This window comes from Nelumbo lutea, chromosome 2 (assembly GCF_056320005.1).
Source record: "Nelumbo lutea isolate HS-2025 chromosome 2, American lotus-T2T, whole genome shotgun sequence".
In the NCBI taxonomy this organism is placed as follows: domain Eukaryota; kingdom Viridiplantae; phylum Streptophyta; class Magnoliopsida; order Proteales; family Nelumbonaceae; genus Nelumbo; species Nelumbo lutea.
This window is the reverse complement of record NC_142685.1, coordinates 59,972,181-59,989,778: the sequence shown is the minus strand read 5'-3', so window position 1 is coordinate 59,989,778 and position 17,598 is coordinate 59,972,181. Positions and strand designations below refer to the sequence as shown.

Sequence of the window (17,598 nt, the reverse complement as noted above, 5' to 3'; positions counted from 1 at the left end):
TAATAAATTTATATTGAATTGGGTTGGATTAAACCCATATATGGTCCATTGATATAAGAGAAGAATATAGGTGTCAGTGGACTGGATTTGGGTTGAAACTAATCTAAATCAAAACGAATTTTAACATATTGGACAGTCCAGACATTGAATTGGACTGATCCAAAATGGTCCAAAATATTCACTGGATTAGCTAGGACCTGATCCATTTATTATGAACTCACATTGGACTGGATCAGATTGGACCAAATCCATCTCAATTGAAACCCCTAGTCACATCACATAAGATAATCATTTCAACTAAAAAATGCATGTAGGGATTAATCAATTCCATTTAGAGTTGAAGCTTCAAATATGACGTTTTACCACTGAAATCCGGCAGCCATAGCCATTCTGTTGTGACTGCTGACATGGGAAGTTTAGAGGTTAGGACCAACCTTTTGCCACTGCTTGCCGAGAAAAGAAGCAATGCAACAAGCATGCAACCAGTTCTATCAAACGAGATGTGTCCTATCTTTCCAAATTCCATAAAATATTAGCCTTAGCAAAGACAGCCACGTTAGAATCGGAATATGTCCCCTTGACGGCAAATATGAACTAGAAATAATGAATTAATGCAAGGCTTTTTAGTTAACAGTCACGGAAATAAATCCCACAAGAACTAGGTATAATAGCCTGTGATGGTGCAATTCAAACAAGTTCAGAGTTTGAACAAAACAAAAAGAGAAGGGTGGAAGATACTATCATTCCAGCTTTAATCTAAATACTGCACGTTCAGACTGTTCAAAAAAGAGGCCATTACCCAATGTTGGTCCCAGCCATATGGGGTCATGTCCTCTTTAACCCTTTACATTCAGACTGTTGAGTGTTGAACACATGATCTCATGCTTGCCGGACTGAGATTTTACATTCAGACTGTTCGGTGTTTTTTTTTTTTTTTTTTTTTTAATTTACTCTACATATACTAGAATCAATGCCATCCCAGTAGTCTGAATGACTGTAGACCAGAGATTTAGCATATTGAGCAAGCTAAGTTTATTAGAGTCTGTGTATAAAAAATACATTTTCTAGAAGATAGGACAGTTATAAGAAAACAAGGGTTATCATCTTCCCATTAGATAGTCATCTGGTGATGTAAATCTGCCTTAGACGAACCGGATTAGTGAGATGAGATGTTCACCCAATTGGATATTAATGGGGCCGAATCAATTAGACAATTACTGTAATGAAAAGTGGAGCTCCAGGAAGAGCTTCCTCCCAAAGCTCCTCTGTGCAGATAATATATATTCAGATATTGTAATTTGTACAGTGCTCGAGGGAATGAAATTTCCATTTATGGATACTGTCTTTTTCTTAACTACAATAAACAGGTACTTGAATGGACGGGACCTCCACAAGGCGTTAGGCTTGCCAAAATACCACCATACAAGCAGGGTCGTGCCCAGGTTAAGAAAGGGAGACAGCCCAGCCATACCCAGTTCCAGAGGACAAGATGGTGGGTGGAAAATGAGCGTCTGCACCTCCAGAATGCAATTCAATTCTTTCTAATAAGTACTTCTCTGAAACATTCAATCCCTTAGGATCTTCATGCTCTTTCTTTATATCGTCAAAATGTCCAAAGAATATCTTTTGAAAATTACAAGTCTGGAATCACCGGTTTTGAAGGCCTTCAATTATTTTCTTCCATTGCCATGCCCTTTGTTTTGGATCCTCAAATGACATTACCTTCTTTGGCTGCTGACATGAAGAAATCTAATTCAGATAAAGCACAAATAAATGCAGAAAGAAGAGAAAATGAGAAGGTTGAGCATACCGTACAAATCTTGAAATGTGAAGAACTCAAGACTTGGATGCTTAGTTCATTGGGGTTGTCAGACCATATTATGTTCCCTTTTAGCATCAACTTTGTTGGGTCCACATATATCAATTTGGGTTTATCAGTAAGGATAAGCTGAACTTTCTTGTTAGATAATTTCTGTATTTTCTTAACCATTGATATCATTATAACAGACTCGCCTGGATCAAGAAACTGTTGCCTGTAAATATGACAAATTAACAGATCAATCAAAGATAATAGTAATAACAAGATAATACTAATCAATTGACTTCTTTAGGAAAGAAAGATACAACAAAGAGATGGCAACTATAAGGGTCCATATCTTGTTGATGATGAAGTTCTAATGGCATGATAGTGGATATACCACCAACAAAATTAGAACTCATTCACTAGATCTCATAGATCTGACTTCATATTAGTGATCATATACTTCCATCAAGAAACATCTAATTTCTTTTGGCTATGTTTTAACTCTTATTAGGATTAATGTCAAACACAAGGAAAAAAGTCAACCAGATTGTTAAAATACCATCTTGAATCAAAAGAGTCAATTGAAGCAAGCCTAGTCACGTGAGATGTTGCTTCAGAAGATGATGTAGCATTATCACTCCCATCATTATCTCCAACATGTGAATGGTTCCATTTAGATACTTGGCCATTATTAGCCTCAGCCACCTGAAACCACATACAAATGTTTGGTAATTTATTTCTCTTTTGCAAACATGTTAATAAACTAACTGCATCCCTTTTATAAGAACACTTCAAAAAACAGATTATCATACACTGGACTGCAAAGCAAGTTTGGGAGGAGTTTGCCCTCTTAAATTTTTCCAGTCAATCCCCTCAAAAAAAGGATGCATCTTGAGTGCAGTATAACCATCAGGTCCAGCACCTGGCCTTTTGCTTGGATTCATATCCTGCATTAGAGTTGCATGGCTAGTTAGAAGGCACAACTATTCAGACAATGCTACAAGTAATCTTGGTTGAGTGGTAAAAAAAGTGAAACTTATAACATAATAAACATGAGAGTTAGCCAGTGCCCAACAAGTATATTTCCAGTTTCACCAGAAGAGAAATTTCTCTAAGTCTTTTTATATGAAACTGAACTCTTTATTTTAATCCAAGCAGGCAAGTGTGTGTGTTGAAGATGACACAACAATGGTCTGGATATGGGGTATATAGGACCAACTAAATAAGCGTCTATTTTCTTAGTGCAAAGTTTTGATGGATTAGACACATAACCATTTACCTGGAGACACCCCCAACATAAATTAGAGTCATCTGGTTAAAATAAATTTGCATTCAGAAGTTGAAGGTTGAACACAAAATTCAACTAAGAATGCCCATTAAACCTCATCAAGTATAGGCTTTCATACACATATTTTAGGATTCTAATTGTCACGCTACAAACTGATTTTAATTACCTTATTTTTTTATACTTCCTTTTTTGGATACAAAATAATGGAACACAACTAGATTATATATAGCTTACTTGCATGATTTAAAATTAAACAATTCTGAGCTAATACACTTATTGGCAGATTAGTTTTAGCTAAGTCCTTGTATCTTGATTTTGAGGACAGATAGATCTGAGTCCTAGATGCATACATGCACCCAAGACACATGCTTGGATCATTGAATACATTAGTACACATGAAAAGAAGATGCACTCAAATTGTTTTTGGTTCTCCAAGACATTCAGATCCTTGACTATAAAGTTGTAAATACTTAACTAGTCCTACAGAAATGAACCTTTTATATTGTCTGATCAATATAAAATAAAAGGTAAATTAGAGACAGCTACCCTGTACTTAGGAGGTAGTGACACTTGGTCCCCTGAACTTTGTTTTGCAACAAAGACCTACTTTGCCTCTGCCTATCATTCTGTTAGTTGACTTCATGGAATATTCCATTAAACATTTCTAAACCCCCAAGCTGCCCTTGTGTTATTTTACAAAACCATGTTGCCCTTTTAACTTAGTTTTTCTAAAATCTGAACTCTTACATATTTCTCTCAACTTTCTTTCAATAAAGTTCATTTTGAGAATGCCTTGAGAATGATTTGTGCTTTAGAATGCTTATTTTCATCATTTTGATGTTTGTTGCTGGTTGGCCCATAGAATCTTGAATGGGAAATTTGGTAATTTTACTTTCACCATAAACCCTGTGAGGTCAGGGAACAAAGTTCTGGAATCTAGAAGCTCCATAGCCCAGGAGGGGGGGCTAAGTGTTACCACCACATAAATACAGGGTGGCTATCTGTAAATTACCCTAAAATAAATAAGTATACCAAAAAAATAAAATAAAATGAATAAGTAGAACCAGTGCTTGCATCAAGGGTTTTAGATTTGAAACATATCAACTTTGGATCTGTGCTACAAACATTAAAATGTTGCACGGTTTAAGTGGTCCTGGATTTGCAATTGTTATCATTTTCTCTACAACATGGACTCTTGTGTCACTGAGATTTCTCGCTTTGCTTTTATGGAAACCAAATTCTGACAAGTAATCATCTTGTAAGAGGGAGATGGTTCCAATGATCTCTAGCATTTACTAGTCAGAATCTGATCTTCAAAAAGTTCTAGGTTGCTTGAGATGGTTCCAATGGTCAGTTCCCCATAATCTGATTTCAAACGGGCAAAAGCATTGGACGCTGATGAAGGAAGTGATCATGAAATCATTAGGTTGTGTTCACAAACACACTAGGTTGCTTGAGAGAAGCCTGGTGGGCCAGTTTGTTAATTCGGATCCAAATGTAGAGTGCACAAGGGATTGGGCAGCTGCAGAATGATGCCTAAATTCGGCGTTTCAGATTAGGAAATTGAACTCTGGCTTTTTTTTTTCTTTTTTCTCTTTACTTTTGGTAGTGAGGATGAAGAGAGCAACATTCTGAGTTGAGAACAGAATCAGGTCCATGTTCTGGGGTTGGGAGATGGAACCCTATGGTAGGTGCAATCAGAGACCTCAGTCCTTCAAGCTTGGTTTGGATTAACATCTTTGGCTTCATGCATGATTTCCAGACTTTTGAATCTGTGGGAGATGTTTGTGGAAAATTCAGATTCGTTGACCCAAGAACAGCTTCATGGCAGAATCTAGTTGTTGTGCACTAGATTTTTTTTTCCAGCTAGTAGGTTTGGGGATAAATGGTGCAAATGGATAAACGGTTGCCTTTCCAATTGCCATTATCCATCCTAGTCAACAAGGTAGTTAATGATTTTTTCCCAGCTAGTAGGGGTTCGAGACAAGGTGATCCCATGTCACCTTTCCTTTTTATTTTAGTTGCCGATAATTTTAGTAGGCTCTTCTCTTAAGCAGATAGAGCCGGATCTCTAAGAGGGTGGAGAATAGGTAGAGATTGAGTTTCAGTAACTCATCTCCAATTTGTAGATGACATAATAACCTTTTGTGAAGGTTGTGACTTGATGAAGGTAAGGAATTTGAAGGATTTAATAATTCACTTTAAGAGGGCCTCAAATTTGAAGGTAAATTTTGAGAAGAGTTGTATTGCGGGAGTTCATTTGAATAGAGAGGAGATGGGGTTTATAGCAGCCTTGTTAGAATGCACCTGCTCTCAGTGGCCTCTATCCTACCTAGGACTTCCGTTAGGTGCAAATCCAAAGGAAAGTAGGTTCTAGAACCCGGTGGTGGAAAATTTCGAAAAATGATTGGCAGCTTGGAAGAGAAACTATATTTCCGTGGGGGGTAGAGTTACTTTGATTAAAGCAACTTTAGCCAACTTGCCTTTATACTTATTTTTTTATGGAAAAAAGGTGAGCTACAAAGTCTGGGGGTAGCTTTTCCCCTTACATTCGCATCACAAATAAAATTAAAATCACAAGTCCTAAACTCATTACTATCCTCACGATTATTAAGAGCTTTACGAGCTAACCGATCAGCCAATTGACTCCTTCCCGATACATATGCTTGAATCTGATATTTAGGTTAAAAAACTCAACAAGGTTTTGGCATTCCCTAATGATACTAGCTAATCTCCACGGGGGCGAGACTCGACCATTGAGACAATCTTTAACTAGTTTAGTCTCCTTTGATGGTGATTTGCTGGTCCCTGAAGTTAATCACGATGTTGATAGCCTCCCAAGTAGCCCACGCTTCCGCAAGGTTGATCATCACGATACCAATCCCAATCGCTTTGGTCTCAAGGACATAACCTTGGTGGTTCCTAGCAACACACCCAATAGCACAATTGCCATTAATCAAACAGGAAGCATCAAAGTTGATTTTGATGCAATCAGCTTTGAGCCTATACCACTTAACAAGAAAACTTTTACTGTTAGTGATACCCACACAAGAAGAAACTTCTTTAATTTCATTCCAGTAAGCAAAAGCTCTGCCAACGATATTCTCTGCATTACTGAAACCTCCATTAAAACATTTATTATTTCTATTCTTCCATATGAACCAAGAAACAAATGCAAAATTTTCTCTCAGGAAATTATCCCTGGAATAACCATTTGGCTTGCTTAGTAAAGACCACCATTTGGCTTGTATTGGGCCTTTATACTTCTTGTCAGTCTTTAGAATTCCCAAAAGGGAGGCAAAGAGGTTGGAAAAACTGATGAGGGATTTCTTATGGGAACCGGGAGAAGAGAAGAAAGATCACTGGTGTGTCGGAGTAAAGAAGAAAGAGGCCTAGGCTTAGGGAATGTGGTGAGAAAGAATGAGGCTCTTTTGGGTAAGTGGCTTTGGAGGTGGCCCCTGGAGAGGTAGAGGTTGTGGCATGAAGTAGTGAAAAGTATCCATGGCTGTTCCGAATCAGGTTGGGATGCGGGGGTATCCCGAAGGGCTTTGCTCACAACACCTTGGAAGGCTATCTCTAGCATTCTCCCTAAATTCCTCAGTTTTGTAAGGTACGATGCTTGTTCTGGAAACTCCATTCTTTTTTGGGAAGATACTTGGGTGAGCACTCAACCCCTAAAAGATTGTTTCCCTTCTCCCTATTCCATCTCCCTCTTTAAAGAGAAACCCATTTCATGGTTCCTCCCCCCCCCCCCCCCCGGTTTTCCCTTTGGCTTTAAACTGGGATTTTGGGTTTCAAAGAGGGTTAAGGGATGAAGAATTTCTTTGTGTTTCAAAGCTGTTGTTGCTTCTAGATTCGGTGTGTTTGGACCCCCCTAACCTAGATAAAAGAGTCTAGTCCCTAACCCCGGTTGGCTCCTTCACTTGTGCTTCTTTCTTTAAAGCCCTTTGCTCCAACCCCTCCTCTCAGGTCTTCCCTGTTAAAGAGGTTTGGTCAAGACAAATTCCCCCCAAAATAGCAGTGTTCTGTTGGGAACCTATTATGGTAAGATCAATACTGTGGAAAGCTTGCAAAAGAAGAAACCTTTTATGTATTTGTTCCCAAATTGGTGCTTTCTATGTAAAGTGAAGGGTGAGGACTGTAACCATTTGCTGATATCGTGCTCCTTTGCTGCCAATATTTGGAACTGGGTTGTTTCCTTATTTGGGTGCAAGTGGAACTTGCCCTCTGAAGTAAAGCTGCTGTTTACTTTGGCTGCTTTTGGGAGATTGACAAAAAGAGGGAAGCTAATGCAGAAATGTATCAGAGCTGCTACCTTGTGGACTTTAAGAGAGGACAAAAATGCTAGAATATTTCAAGAACAGGAAAAAAATCTTGCTGAAATCAAGGAATGCATATGACAAGGACTATCTCATGGTTAAAATCTTCACATTTGTTGGCAGATTACTCCTTTGAAGACTTATGGAGAAACTGGGCTGCACTGGCTTCTATAGTCTCCACCAAGATCAATTCACAAGTTGAATGGAAACCCCCACCAGATGGAATGGTAAAATTGAATTTTGATGGCAGCTGCCAAGGTAACCCAAGGCCATCCGGTATTGGTGGGATTCTGAGAGACAAAGACAGCAATATGTTGTCTCTATTTTCAGGACCAGTGGGTGAAGGTGATTTTGTAAGGGCAGAGCTACTAGCAGTGGTACAAGGTATACAGATGGCCAGTCAAATTGGAGTGAACAAATTGTTTGTAGAAGGGATTCCAAGGTAGTAGTAGGCTGGCTGATTAGCCCAGAAACAGCTTGTTGGGGCTACAGGGATCTATTAAAGAAAGTTAAATGGATGACAAGAAATATAACTGTCTGGTTTCAGTGGGTCAGAAGATCAGCAAATGCAATGGCGGATTCTCTAGCCAAGCAAGGGGTGTCAAGGGGAGATCTGTTTTGGGCTACTTTGTAATTGTGTTTCAGGCTTGGGCATGTTTAGTGTATATGGTTCAGTCCTCGGGGGAGGTAACATCTCGTGCCTCCTCCTAGGCTGATTTTATTTTTGTTATTTGAATTAATAAAACTTTTCTCACTTATCAAAAAAAAAAAAAATCTAGTTCTTGTGCACATCCTAGTGGAAGTAAAAGAGATTCATTCAGTTCCTTCGTCCTTGTCCCTTCACTTTGCTGGAGAGTTGTACGGCGTAAGTGTTGTGGTGGAAGGATCTTACCCACTGAGGTGGGTTGAAAGCTTGGGTTTGTGGAGGGATGTGGGCAGTGAGATATGTTAGTCCTTCTGTGGAGAAATCCAGGGAGACAAAAGGTTAGCTCGAGGAGGAAACAGAGGTTCAAGATGAAGGCAGGTCTGGAATTGAAAATTTTCATGTCAATGGGGGTGGTTTGATGGTTTTAGGAGTAAATGAAGACTGCAGAGTCTCAAAGCCTAATGGAGGGAGTGGGGCCCATTTGATGTAAGATGAAAGGGTGGCCCTAATGTTTTAATCGATAACTGTTCTGATGTGGTGTGCATTCCAGTGGGAAACATGGATTGTCAATCGAAGAAAAGGGAGGATTTGGAGTTGGGAGTTTGTTTGAAAATTGTACCCAATAAATTAAGTTGGGCCACAAGTCCGGCTGGAGGTTTGAGGGGGGCCATTTCTCGAGGAAGGGGTCCACAGAGGTTAGAAGGAACTGGTTGGTTAAGTTATAAGTAAACAAGAAAATATGGTTTATCTTTCAAATGTCTTAGCCCAAAAGGTTTGGGATCTTGAACAGATCTGGTTTTAGGAATGGCAATGGAACAGGGTGGGGTTGGGTTTTGCCTGCCCCGTCCCCAACCCCAAACTCAAATGCCTTGTCCCAAACTTTGGCGAGGCAAGAAATTCTAACCCCATCCTTGTCCTCGCGGGTAATGAGGATCTCTGAATTTGCCCCGTTCTGCCCCGTTCATTCCTACTTGCATACCTATAAATTTATTTATTTTTTATTTTTTTGAAACCTATCTAGAACTATTTTATATTATATAGTATAATATAATATATAATATTATAATATAATATAACATATATTAATAGTTATGTATGTACTATGTTACATAATATAGTCGAGGCGGGTTCGGGGCCAATGTTGGGGTGGGGTGGACAAATACCATCCCCGTCCCATCCCCGATCCCTAGAGTTTTGTGAACCCCGATCAATAGTCAAAAAATCCACCCCAACCGAGGTAGGGTAGAGCGGGGTCCTGTGGGGACGGGTCAAATTGCCATCTCTATCTGGCTTGTGCAAGGTGCAAAGAGAAGGGGAGAGCTGGGTTTGAGTGTTTTTCAAATTCAGCAAGTCAAGAAAGAAGAAGGTTGTTTGGTTAAATAGGGAGGAGTTTGCTGATCTTAAGAAGGCTCAAAGCAATGCTCCACTCGATTTTTCTCTATGTTCTTGTGATCAAGCTTGTGCTGAAAAAGATGATTCTGTTTCATCTAGTACCCAGATGGAGGTTAGGTCGACCAAAGATTGTGATTCTACTTTGCCCTCAAACTTCTCTTTTGATGCAAAGAAGGTTTTTGGAGTGGAGCCTGGGTTGGGGGGAGTGAAGGAAGCCAGAAAGGCAGATGATAAGAGAGAGAATATCGAAGATATTGAAGGTGCTATAGATGAGGAGATAGTCGAAGATGCAGGCCATAGGGGTGTTCTTTCTCTCAGGAACTCAAAGGATTGACACGGTTCAAGAGGAAAATATAATTATGGTTAGAAATGATGTGAAGCTGTTGACATAAATTTACAAAAGGTGGAAAGGAATGGATGTTTGGACATTAAGAAAATTGTTGAAAGAGACATTAGGATCAGTAAAAGCTTGGCTTTATTTTATTATTATTATTTTTTTTTTTTGGGGGGGGGGGTGGCGAGGATTTTGATAGAAAAGCATTTGACGAGTTTGAGAGTAGTAGAAAGGAAGAACGAATGAGGAAAATTGTAGTAGGTGAAGGAGGAGAAATTTGGAATGAAGATGATGATGGGCAGGAGGAAGTGTTTGAGGGGGAGGACTAGGGGCAGCTGCTTTTGGTTTAGATTTTGTATTTGTGTCCTGCTGTAATTCAATTTAGGTTTAGGTGGTGCCTTCTTTCTCTCAGGTGATTTTTTATCACCTTTCTTATGTATTATCCTTTTATTTTTAATGAATTTTTTGTGATCGTTCAAAAAAAAAATTGGAAAACTCTCAATTATTTATCAACAAACCATAGACTAGAAACATTTTGAAATGCAATCATGAATGTTTTATTAATTAATATAGTCCCACAAAAAACAATTAATTATATAATGGTAAAAGAGGATTAAAGAAAATCATCCATGCATTCAACCATCAAAAGAAGCATCAAATAAAGGAATTTTAGTAATTTAGCTTATCCTATTCTTCTGATGAAGCTTTTATTAAGTTTACTTCAGTTGGGTTTATCCTCTGCTCTTTTAATAAATATTTCTGCTCTGCACTGTTAATGTCAGACAGATTGCTAACATCCAGAAGGCAGGAACTTCAATGCTTAATATGTTTGCTAGCCTCATGTAGATGGAGAATGATGAAGAAATTGCCAAGAAGTTGAGAATAAATTGCATATTTTATTTATACTGAATATTGTGTACACATCAATTGGTTTATATAAAAAATTCCGGGAAAGTAGTACAGGGAAAAAGGTTTCATGAAAACATGAAAGTTAATAAGAAGATAACAGTTTACAATCAATGTTTCTCATCTTTTAAATATTAAAATTAGTAAAACATTAAAGATAATCTGAAAATGGTTATTGACTGACCAAAATATGAATCCAAGTTTTGGTTAAGACTTGGAGAGAGAGAGAGAGAGAGAGATGAAAGGAAGGTCAAGACAATTTGGACTGCATACTTTAAACCAAAAGAACAGAAGGTAGACAGAAACGAAAAGTTGTATTTTTAAAAACAATAAAATGTGTATCTAAACAATCTCATACTATAAAACGTCCAACCCGCAAATGCTTTTAGCTTACCAGTAGCTTATCAATAAGGTCTTTAGCTTCAGCAGAGAAGTAATCTGGAAATCTAATATCTCTGGCTATGATTCTTTGAAATATGAGCCATTCACTGGCATCCTTGAATGGAGAAGTTCCTGAAAGCATTTGATACAAGGTACATCCAAGTGCCCAAAGGTCGTTTCTGTTACAGGATTAACAAATGGTATTATGAAAAGGTCTCATCCATTTTGCCACAATGAAACAATTATCTGATATGCATCTCCAGATCTAGAAATGCCCCTTACCCAAAAGTTGCAGGAGAAGAATTAAGGACTTCTGGTGGAACATATGCAGCTGTTCCCACAAATGTGCAAGCTTTATCATCTGGGGGGGGGGGGGGGGGGGAAGTAAACTATTATTGGACCTTCTCAGCAAAGAAATCTCTCCTGTTCTTTAGGACACTACAATAACTTTACCTGAAGATGCATTCGGAAGGACTGTAATTTTGCTATCTTGCATTGGCTTTACGCTACCAAAATCAGCAATTTTTATGTGTCCTTCTGTAGTAAGCAGCAAGTTCTCTGGCTGCCAATAAAGAAATTATTACTGTGTTTGGCATGCCAATGGAACAGAATGCACAGCAGCACATGTAATTAGATGTACCTTAATATCCCGATGGATCAATCCTACACCATGAATATATTCAAGAGCATCTACAACTTCTGCTGCATAGAAGCGAGCTTCATTTTCTGACAGACGACCTTTCTGCATTCATACATTGATTAGCACCAAAAAATGACATTTCTAGCAGGAAATATAGTGCTAGAAGAACCATAAGCTCCAGAAAATAAAATTTACTTACCCTAGTTATTTGGTCAAAAAGTTCTCCACCTTCACAAGATTCAAGTGCCATGTCTTCAAAATATAATAATTAGAACCAGATCAGATAACAAATAAAACAGCACAAGAAGGGAGATAACAAATTAAACAATCTAAGGTACCACATGAAACAAGAGCAATGGTCCACAAAGAAAATAAAAGATGCAAAGTGAGCATGGAGAAGATAAAATATATAGGATGGATGGAACCGGAATACCTACATAGAGAAAAGGAGTCTTGGAATGTGAAAAACAGTCGGACAATGCCTGGATGATCCAATTGATCAAGTACAATGCGCTCCAATTTCACATACGAAGTTTTATTTTCTTTTGTTATGAATTTTTTGTCCATAATCTTCAAAGCATATATATTTCCTGTGTCCTTCTTCTTTGCCCTCACAACCTGATGTAAAACTTTTCAATACTTAGAGAACAATAAAGGATGAGAAAATTACAATATACAAAAACAAGACATAATTGGTTACTTCAATTCATGCATCTATTTTGCTGCTAATGGTCCAAATAATGACATGTTTCTTAGATGTAGTCCAGCATAAACTGAGGCTTAGCTTTTATTCTAATCAATCCTTTGATATGAAAATAGCTGTTATACTATTAAAGCTTCTCAAGATGAAATAAGAAAAAAAGCAAAGTACAAAATAATCACATGTAATAATATTAGGATAGAACATGTATAGAATGGAATAGAACAGAATGGTGGGACGTGGAAGAGGAAGACAGGGTACTCCAGTAAATCAGGGAGTACACTAAAGGAGTGCTTACTAACAATGGGCTAACTGATTTATATGCATCAAAATGAACTCATAATATGGACAATTTGGATAGGTAAGTCCTTAAAAGAATGTCCCTTTCCAAAGAAATAAACAATTAAAAATTTTCCAGTAGTCACTGATAAAAAAAGTATTTTCCAGTGGGTAAAAGAGAAAAATATCAATTCTTGGTCATCATTAAGAAACTAAAGGCCATCCAACAGAATGATGATGAGCTCACCCAGGTGGAAAATGCTGGGGAAGATAAAAGTGAACCTCGGGAAGGGTCCGACGATTAGCAATCAATGATATTTAATTCATTGCCAAATTGTGCATGCAACAATATATTTTTTTGATAAATATATGCAATAATATATTGTCAAATAGAAAATGTCATTTCATCATTATTATCTAAATTAGGCACCTATTTTGGCTTGGTAGCATCAATCCATACCTCCATTGTGCTCTATCTACAGCATTTCATATTTAAAAGAATTATCTGCCAAACATTTTGCACTACATGAACCAAGTCCTTTTTGGCTTCCACTTGACTGATTAGGACATTCAATTATACCAAATAGCTACAGATTTGAAGATTCATTGGTTTTTATCTTCCAATTGCAAAACCATCTCAGTAAGCATTCCCTTATTCTGCCACCATCCTAAGTTCACCAATCACCCTGATGCAAGCATTTTAGTTTTTCACCTGGCCTTACAACTCATCCATCTCAAGACTCTAATCTAGTAATCTCTGCCACACCCAAAAGCATTAAAATAGTTTTCTGTGCATTCTAGAGTTTTTGACGCTCAGTTTAATTATCACTTTTGAGTCCTGGACAAATCTGAAACAAAATCCCAAATTCTCATATACCATAAAAATTTTGTCAGACAAGTTATTAATGGTCAAAATGAAGAAATTTCGAAGAACTGAAAAGAAACTTAGAAATTTTTAAAATTCTATGATATTGAACCCCATCCCAAAAATAATAATGAATTATAAAACAAATAAGAATACCAACAACTGCAATGACGGTTGGAACAATGACAATAATAAAATTTACTATGCAAACCTCATAAAACATCATCAAGGGCCTCAGATCAAGTGGGTGCAGATCTCTCTCCTGGTGACAGATTACAAGGAGAAGCTAAGTATACCAGTTTGAGCTTGTCTTACACCACTGGTCCCAAGCCCAAATAAAGGAGGAGGGTTGCATCAGGTTGGCAGTCGTCATTAAAACCTTTGCCAAACTCTCATGATCAAAAAGGAGAGGCTTCCTCAAAAACAAAAGAAACGCATGTTCAAACCGTCAAAACGGCATTTAGGTAGCTAATTTAGTAAAGCCTAGGAAAGTTGGATCTCGTGCCTGTATTGAAGTCCCATCTTAACCCTCTACTGAAGCTATCAGCAACAATTTTATTTTCATATATTATGAGCAGAGAAAGAAATTATGCTAAATCATAGATAGTCTAAGAAAGTTCTTTTTTTTATCAGCAAAAGGATTTCATTAATGGTAGTCTAAGAAAGTTGTACACCATGATTGCATTGAAGTCCTCTCTTAACTCTCTACTTTACGGTTACCAACAACAATTTCATTCCCATAAATCATGGGCAGAAAATAAATTGAACTAAATCATTTTATTTGTTCCATTCTTGGACAATTAACCTTAGCTCCAACAATTACTAGGAAGGTATAATTCAAATGCTAGAAAGATGGGAAAGGAAATATTATGCAAAATAAATCATTCAATTGAAACCATACAGAAGGTGTATATAGAATAGATTTTCCCTCCTGCTCACCATCCATTCGTCATTTTTTATTGGAAAATACCAGTAACATCAGACAAACTCTCAATGCCACCTGGAAGACAACAAGTATTGAATTTAATATGAGTTTCTTCTTGATTCCCCACAGCTCCTTGTTGTATGTGAAATATCGCCTGTTCAAAGTGGAATCTTCAAAAGCGTTCTAACCTGTTAGATATAATCGACATGGATTATTGCTTTCATGAACCATCACCTTAGCCTTCTTCGTCCAATAGAAAAGATGAATATTTTTTCCAAATTCGCTGCAATTATTTCATAAAACAGGGCCCTTCAAACCAATTTAGGTGGAAAAAATAGAGAGGACCCAGCAAGAAAGATTTCCATTTTTTGTCTCTTCAGGTAGGCATCTCAAACATTCAAGCTTCGATAAACTCTAAGCTCATCAATGACAAATGAAAACCAGGTCCCATTAAAGACCAGAAAGGCCTAGAAATTGTTTGATAAAGAAGATAACCGTTCAGGAAAAAAACACCCAATACCACATTCATCGAAAGAATACGATTACCATCATTGCCCAAAAACTAGAAGGACAGAAGGAACAATGGAGGAAAAATGAAAAAGAAATGAAGGGGAAGAAGAAGAGGAAGGACCTTAGAATAGGAACCGACACCATAGATCTTGCCCAATTCGAAGTCTTTAATGGTAAATTGCTCTTGAGGGGCTCTGAAAGCAAAACTTTTAGATCGCGGGACGCCTACATTGTTGTTCTGAATGCGAAGCTTAGAGTCGACATCTTTCTCCATTTCTCCAATTCCTTCACCTTCACCCTCACCCTCAACCATCTCTGCCATCCTTCGCTTTCTTCCACAGACACTCTCCCCCTCTATATACTACCTCTAGCATCAAATTCTCTCACTTTCTCTCCCAGCAGCAATCTCTTGAAACAAGACGACAGAATAAATGAAGAATGAGAGAGAAACAGAGAGAAGAGTGTCAAGGGGTGGTAGCGTTGCAGCTGTTGCAGCTGTTGCTGCTGTTAACAAATCAAAACACGGCCTCCAACGAAGGGAAGACGGTCAACGAGAACCCAAATAACCCATCAGATTCCCTTCTTTGCCAATCTGATAAAGCGGTAATAAAGCGACGGTTCCATCTGACCACCTCTCAGCCTTTACTTTCTTTGTTTCTTTCTCTCCTGCTTTCCTCCTTTGTTTTTCTTCCAATCCAATCTCCAAAAAAAAAAAACAGCTACGAAGAACAACCACCCACCTGGAGAATTGGAAAATTAATGTTGATTTGGCCTTCTATTAATAATGGGTTTGTTTTCTTTCTATCCTTCACTCTTTTCCTCTTATCCAATGAATCTAAATACAATACAATCTCAATCCAGACATTGGTTCTGATGCTCCCCTTATACAATACTAACCAATATTATAATATGGAATATTACTTTGTTAAATAACAGATATAATAAAATAATAATAAATGAACAAATTAAGAAAATTAATGAAAAAGGGATGAACATTGATTATTGAGATGGATGTTGGATGGTGCGAGATGGACATTGGAGAAGAAGAGCCCATATATTTGAGTGATAGGTGGTTCATTTTCACAAACCCTAAAAACCTTTTTTGATGCTGATTATTGGGATATCCTCCAAACAGCATCTAATGCTTCCATCCATTTTCCATTCTCAGAAATTGAACAAAGTTGTAAGATGAGAGAGAGGGAAGAAATAAAACCAAACATTTTTTAATTATTATTATTATGTATTATTATTTTTTTTAGAAAAATGATAATATTTTCTAAAATTAGAGGGCCTCCAAGATAAGATTGTGAAGTGGAAGGGGGTAGGAATCCGAATTTTTCTCACTGATTTCTGTCCACAAAGAGAGAGACTAGTCGGTAATTACTCATTCTTTGAGGTGGGATATAGTAAATCCGCTTTATGTACATTTTGTATTGGATGAATCCCACAACTGTCACCTCTGTATTTGTCCTATCCCTCATGTGTATTTTAGCAAGAAGATGCATATTATGCTAAGGTGAGTGGTGATGGCTACTACTTGTCCATCCCCACTCTTTATCTACTTTTTATACATGTAGGTCATATCCACTGTTCAGCCATCCAGACTTATTCAAGGGTAGACATATTAAACATCCAATCCAAGCAAATCATTATTCAAGTAGGATGCATCTACTAGAGAAAAGTTGTTTAATAAGGTTATTAGACATGCTGTTGATATTTTTTCTTTTTTTCTTTCTTTATAATATATATATATATATATGGAGAGAGAGGGGGGTTGGGGTTGGGGGAGTAGCAAGGAGCTTTCAGGTTGGAACTTATCGTATGTCACCAAGATCTTTTGGCCAGGTGACATGAGTGTTTGGAAAAAGTAAAGTTAAAAGGGAAGAGGTTTCCTAAATGGTTTAAGTTGGAATTCTTTTCACCCATTGACTTGTATTCTAATAGTGTGAAAGATGGTGTGTCCAATGTATATCATCTATCAATCCAAAGATCCTTTGGATTGACAAGGTGTCAGATTGTCCAATTCAAGTCAGCTTTACCATGTATTGGACCTTTGAAGCTTTAGATTTCTAATAATACCCCAGAAAAGAGAAAAGGTCTTTCCTTTGGTAAAAAAATGGAGAATAATATCTTTTCTATCAGTAACTAAGTTGTCTTTCATATAGAAATATTCAATTGTTCATATTCATCAGACTGGTTGACAATTATATAATAAAATTAAAATTCTTACCTACCATGCATCTCAAGATGGTAGAAAAAAACTCCTTGTCTCAATTATTGAATTGATGACAATAAAGAAAAAGAAGAACAAGAGCTTGGAACATATTACACTCATATGAAGGCTATATATATGAATAGGTTTAAATGTATCATTGCATATCATTATATATATATAACAATATATAGTTTTTAAGGGACATTCATATATTATATATTGAGAATTGACTGGGTTTAAATGTCTTGAATGATAATTTGTGTTGTGGCATTAACCCCTATAACATGTCAGAATGAAAAAGAAAAAAAAATAGAGTTTCAGTTGTTTGATTTGCATGTATCAATACTTTGAACCTTGAATAGGAATTGATATCAATTTGTCCATATGCTCTTGA

The 17,598-nt window shown here is 37.3% G+C and overlaps 1 protein-coding gene across 2 annotated transcripts; it reads right to left on the bottom strand.

Moving 5' to 3' along the window:
• Nucleotides 1–1,218: 1,218 nt before the first annotated feature.
• Nucleotides 1,219–16,176, bottom strand: LOC148871027 (3-phosphoinositide-dependent protein kinase 2-like). Of its 2 annotated transcripts, none has more exons than XM_088971197.1 (11): nt 15,111–16,176; nt 12,148–12,328; nt 11,910–11,962; nt 11,711–11,812; nt 11,524–11,632; nt 11,353–11,431; nt 11,084–11,249; nt 2,617–2,751; nt 2,364–2,509; nt 1,811–2,033; nt 1,219–1,731 (listed from the first exon to the last, which is right to left on the bottom strand). In XM_088971197.1, the coding sequence occupies exons 1-11, from the start codon at nt 15,309–15,311 to the stop codon at nt 1,648–1,650; spliced, it is 1,479 nt and encodes a 492-aa protein (XP_088827323.1). In that variant the 5' UTR covers nt 15,312–16,176; the 3' UTR covers nt 1,219–1,647. The 2 variants fall into 2 exon arrangements, with proteins under 2 accessions (XP_088827323.1, XP_088827322.1); XM_088971196.1 differs by having other exon boundaries at nt 1,219–1,734; nt 15,111–15,843.
• Nucleotides 16,177–17,598: the final 1,422 nt, after the last annotated feature.

Bases quoted from the DNA above. Each gene is read 5' to 3' on its own strand.
- LOC148871027 (XM_088971196.1), bottom strand. From the start codon at position 15,311: ATGGCAGAGATGGTTGAGGGTGAGGGTGAAGGTGAAGGAATTGGAGAA. The intron at 11,432-11,523 runs GTAAAGTTATTG...CCCCCCCCCCAG, and splicing joins CCTTCCGAATGCATCTTCAG to ATGATAAAGCTTGCACATTT. The intron at 2,752-11,083 runs GTAAGCTAAAAG...ACTCTAATGCAG, and splicing joins ACCTTATTGATAAGCTACTG to GATATGAATCCAAGCAAAAG.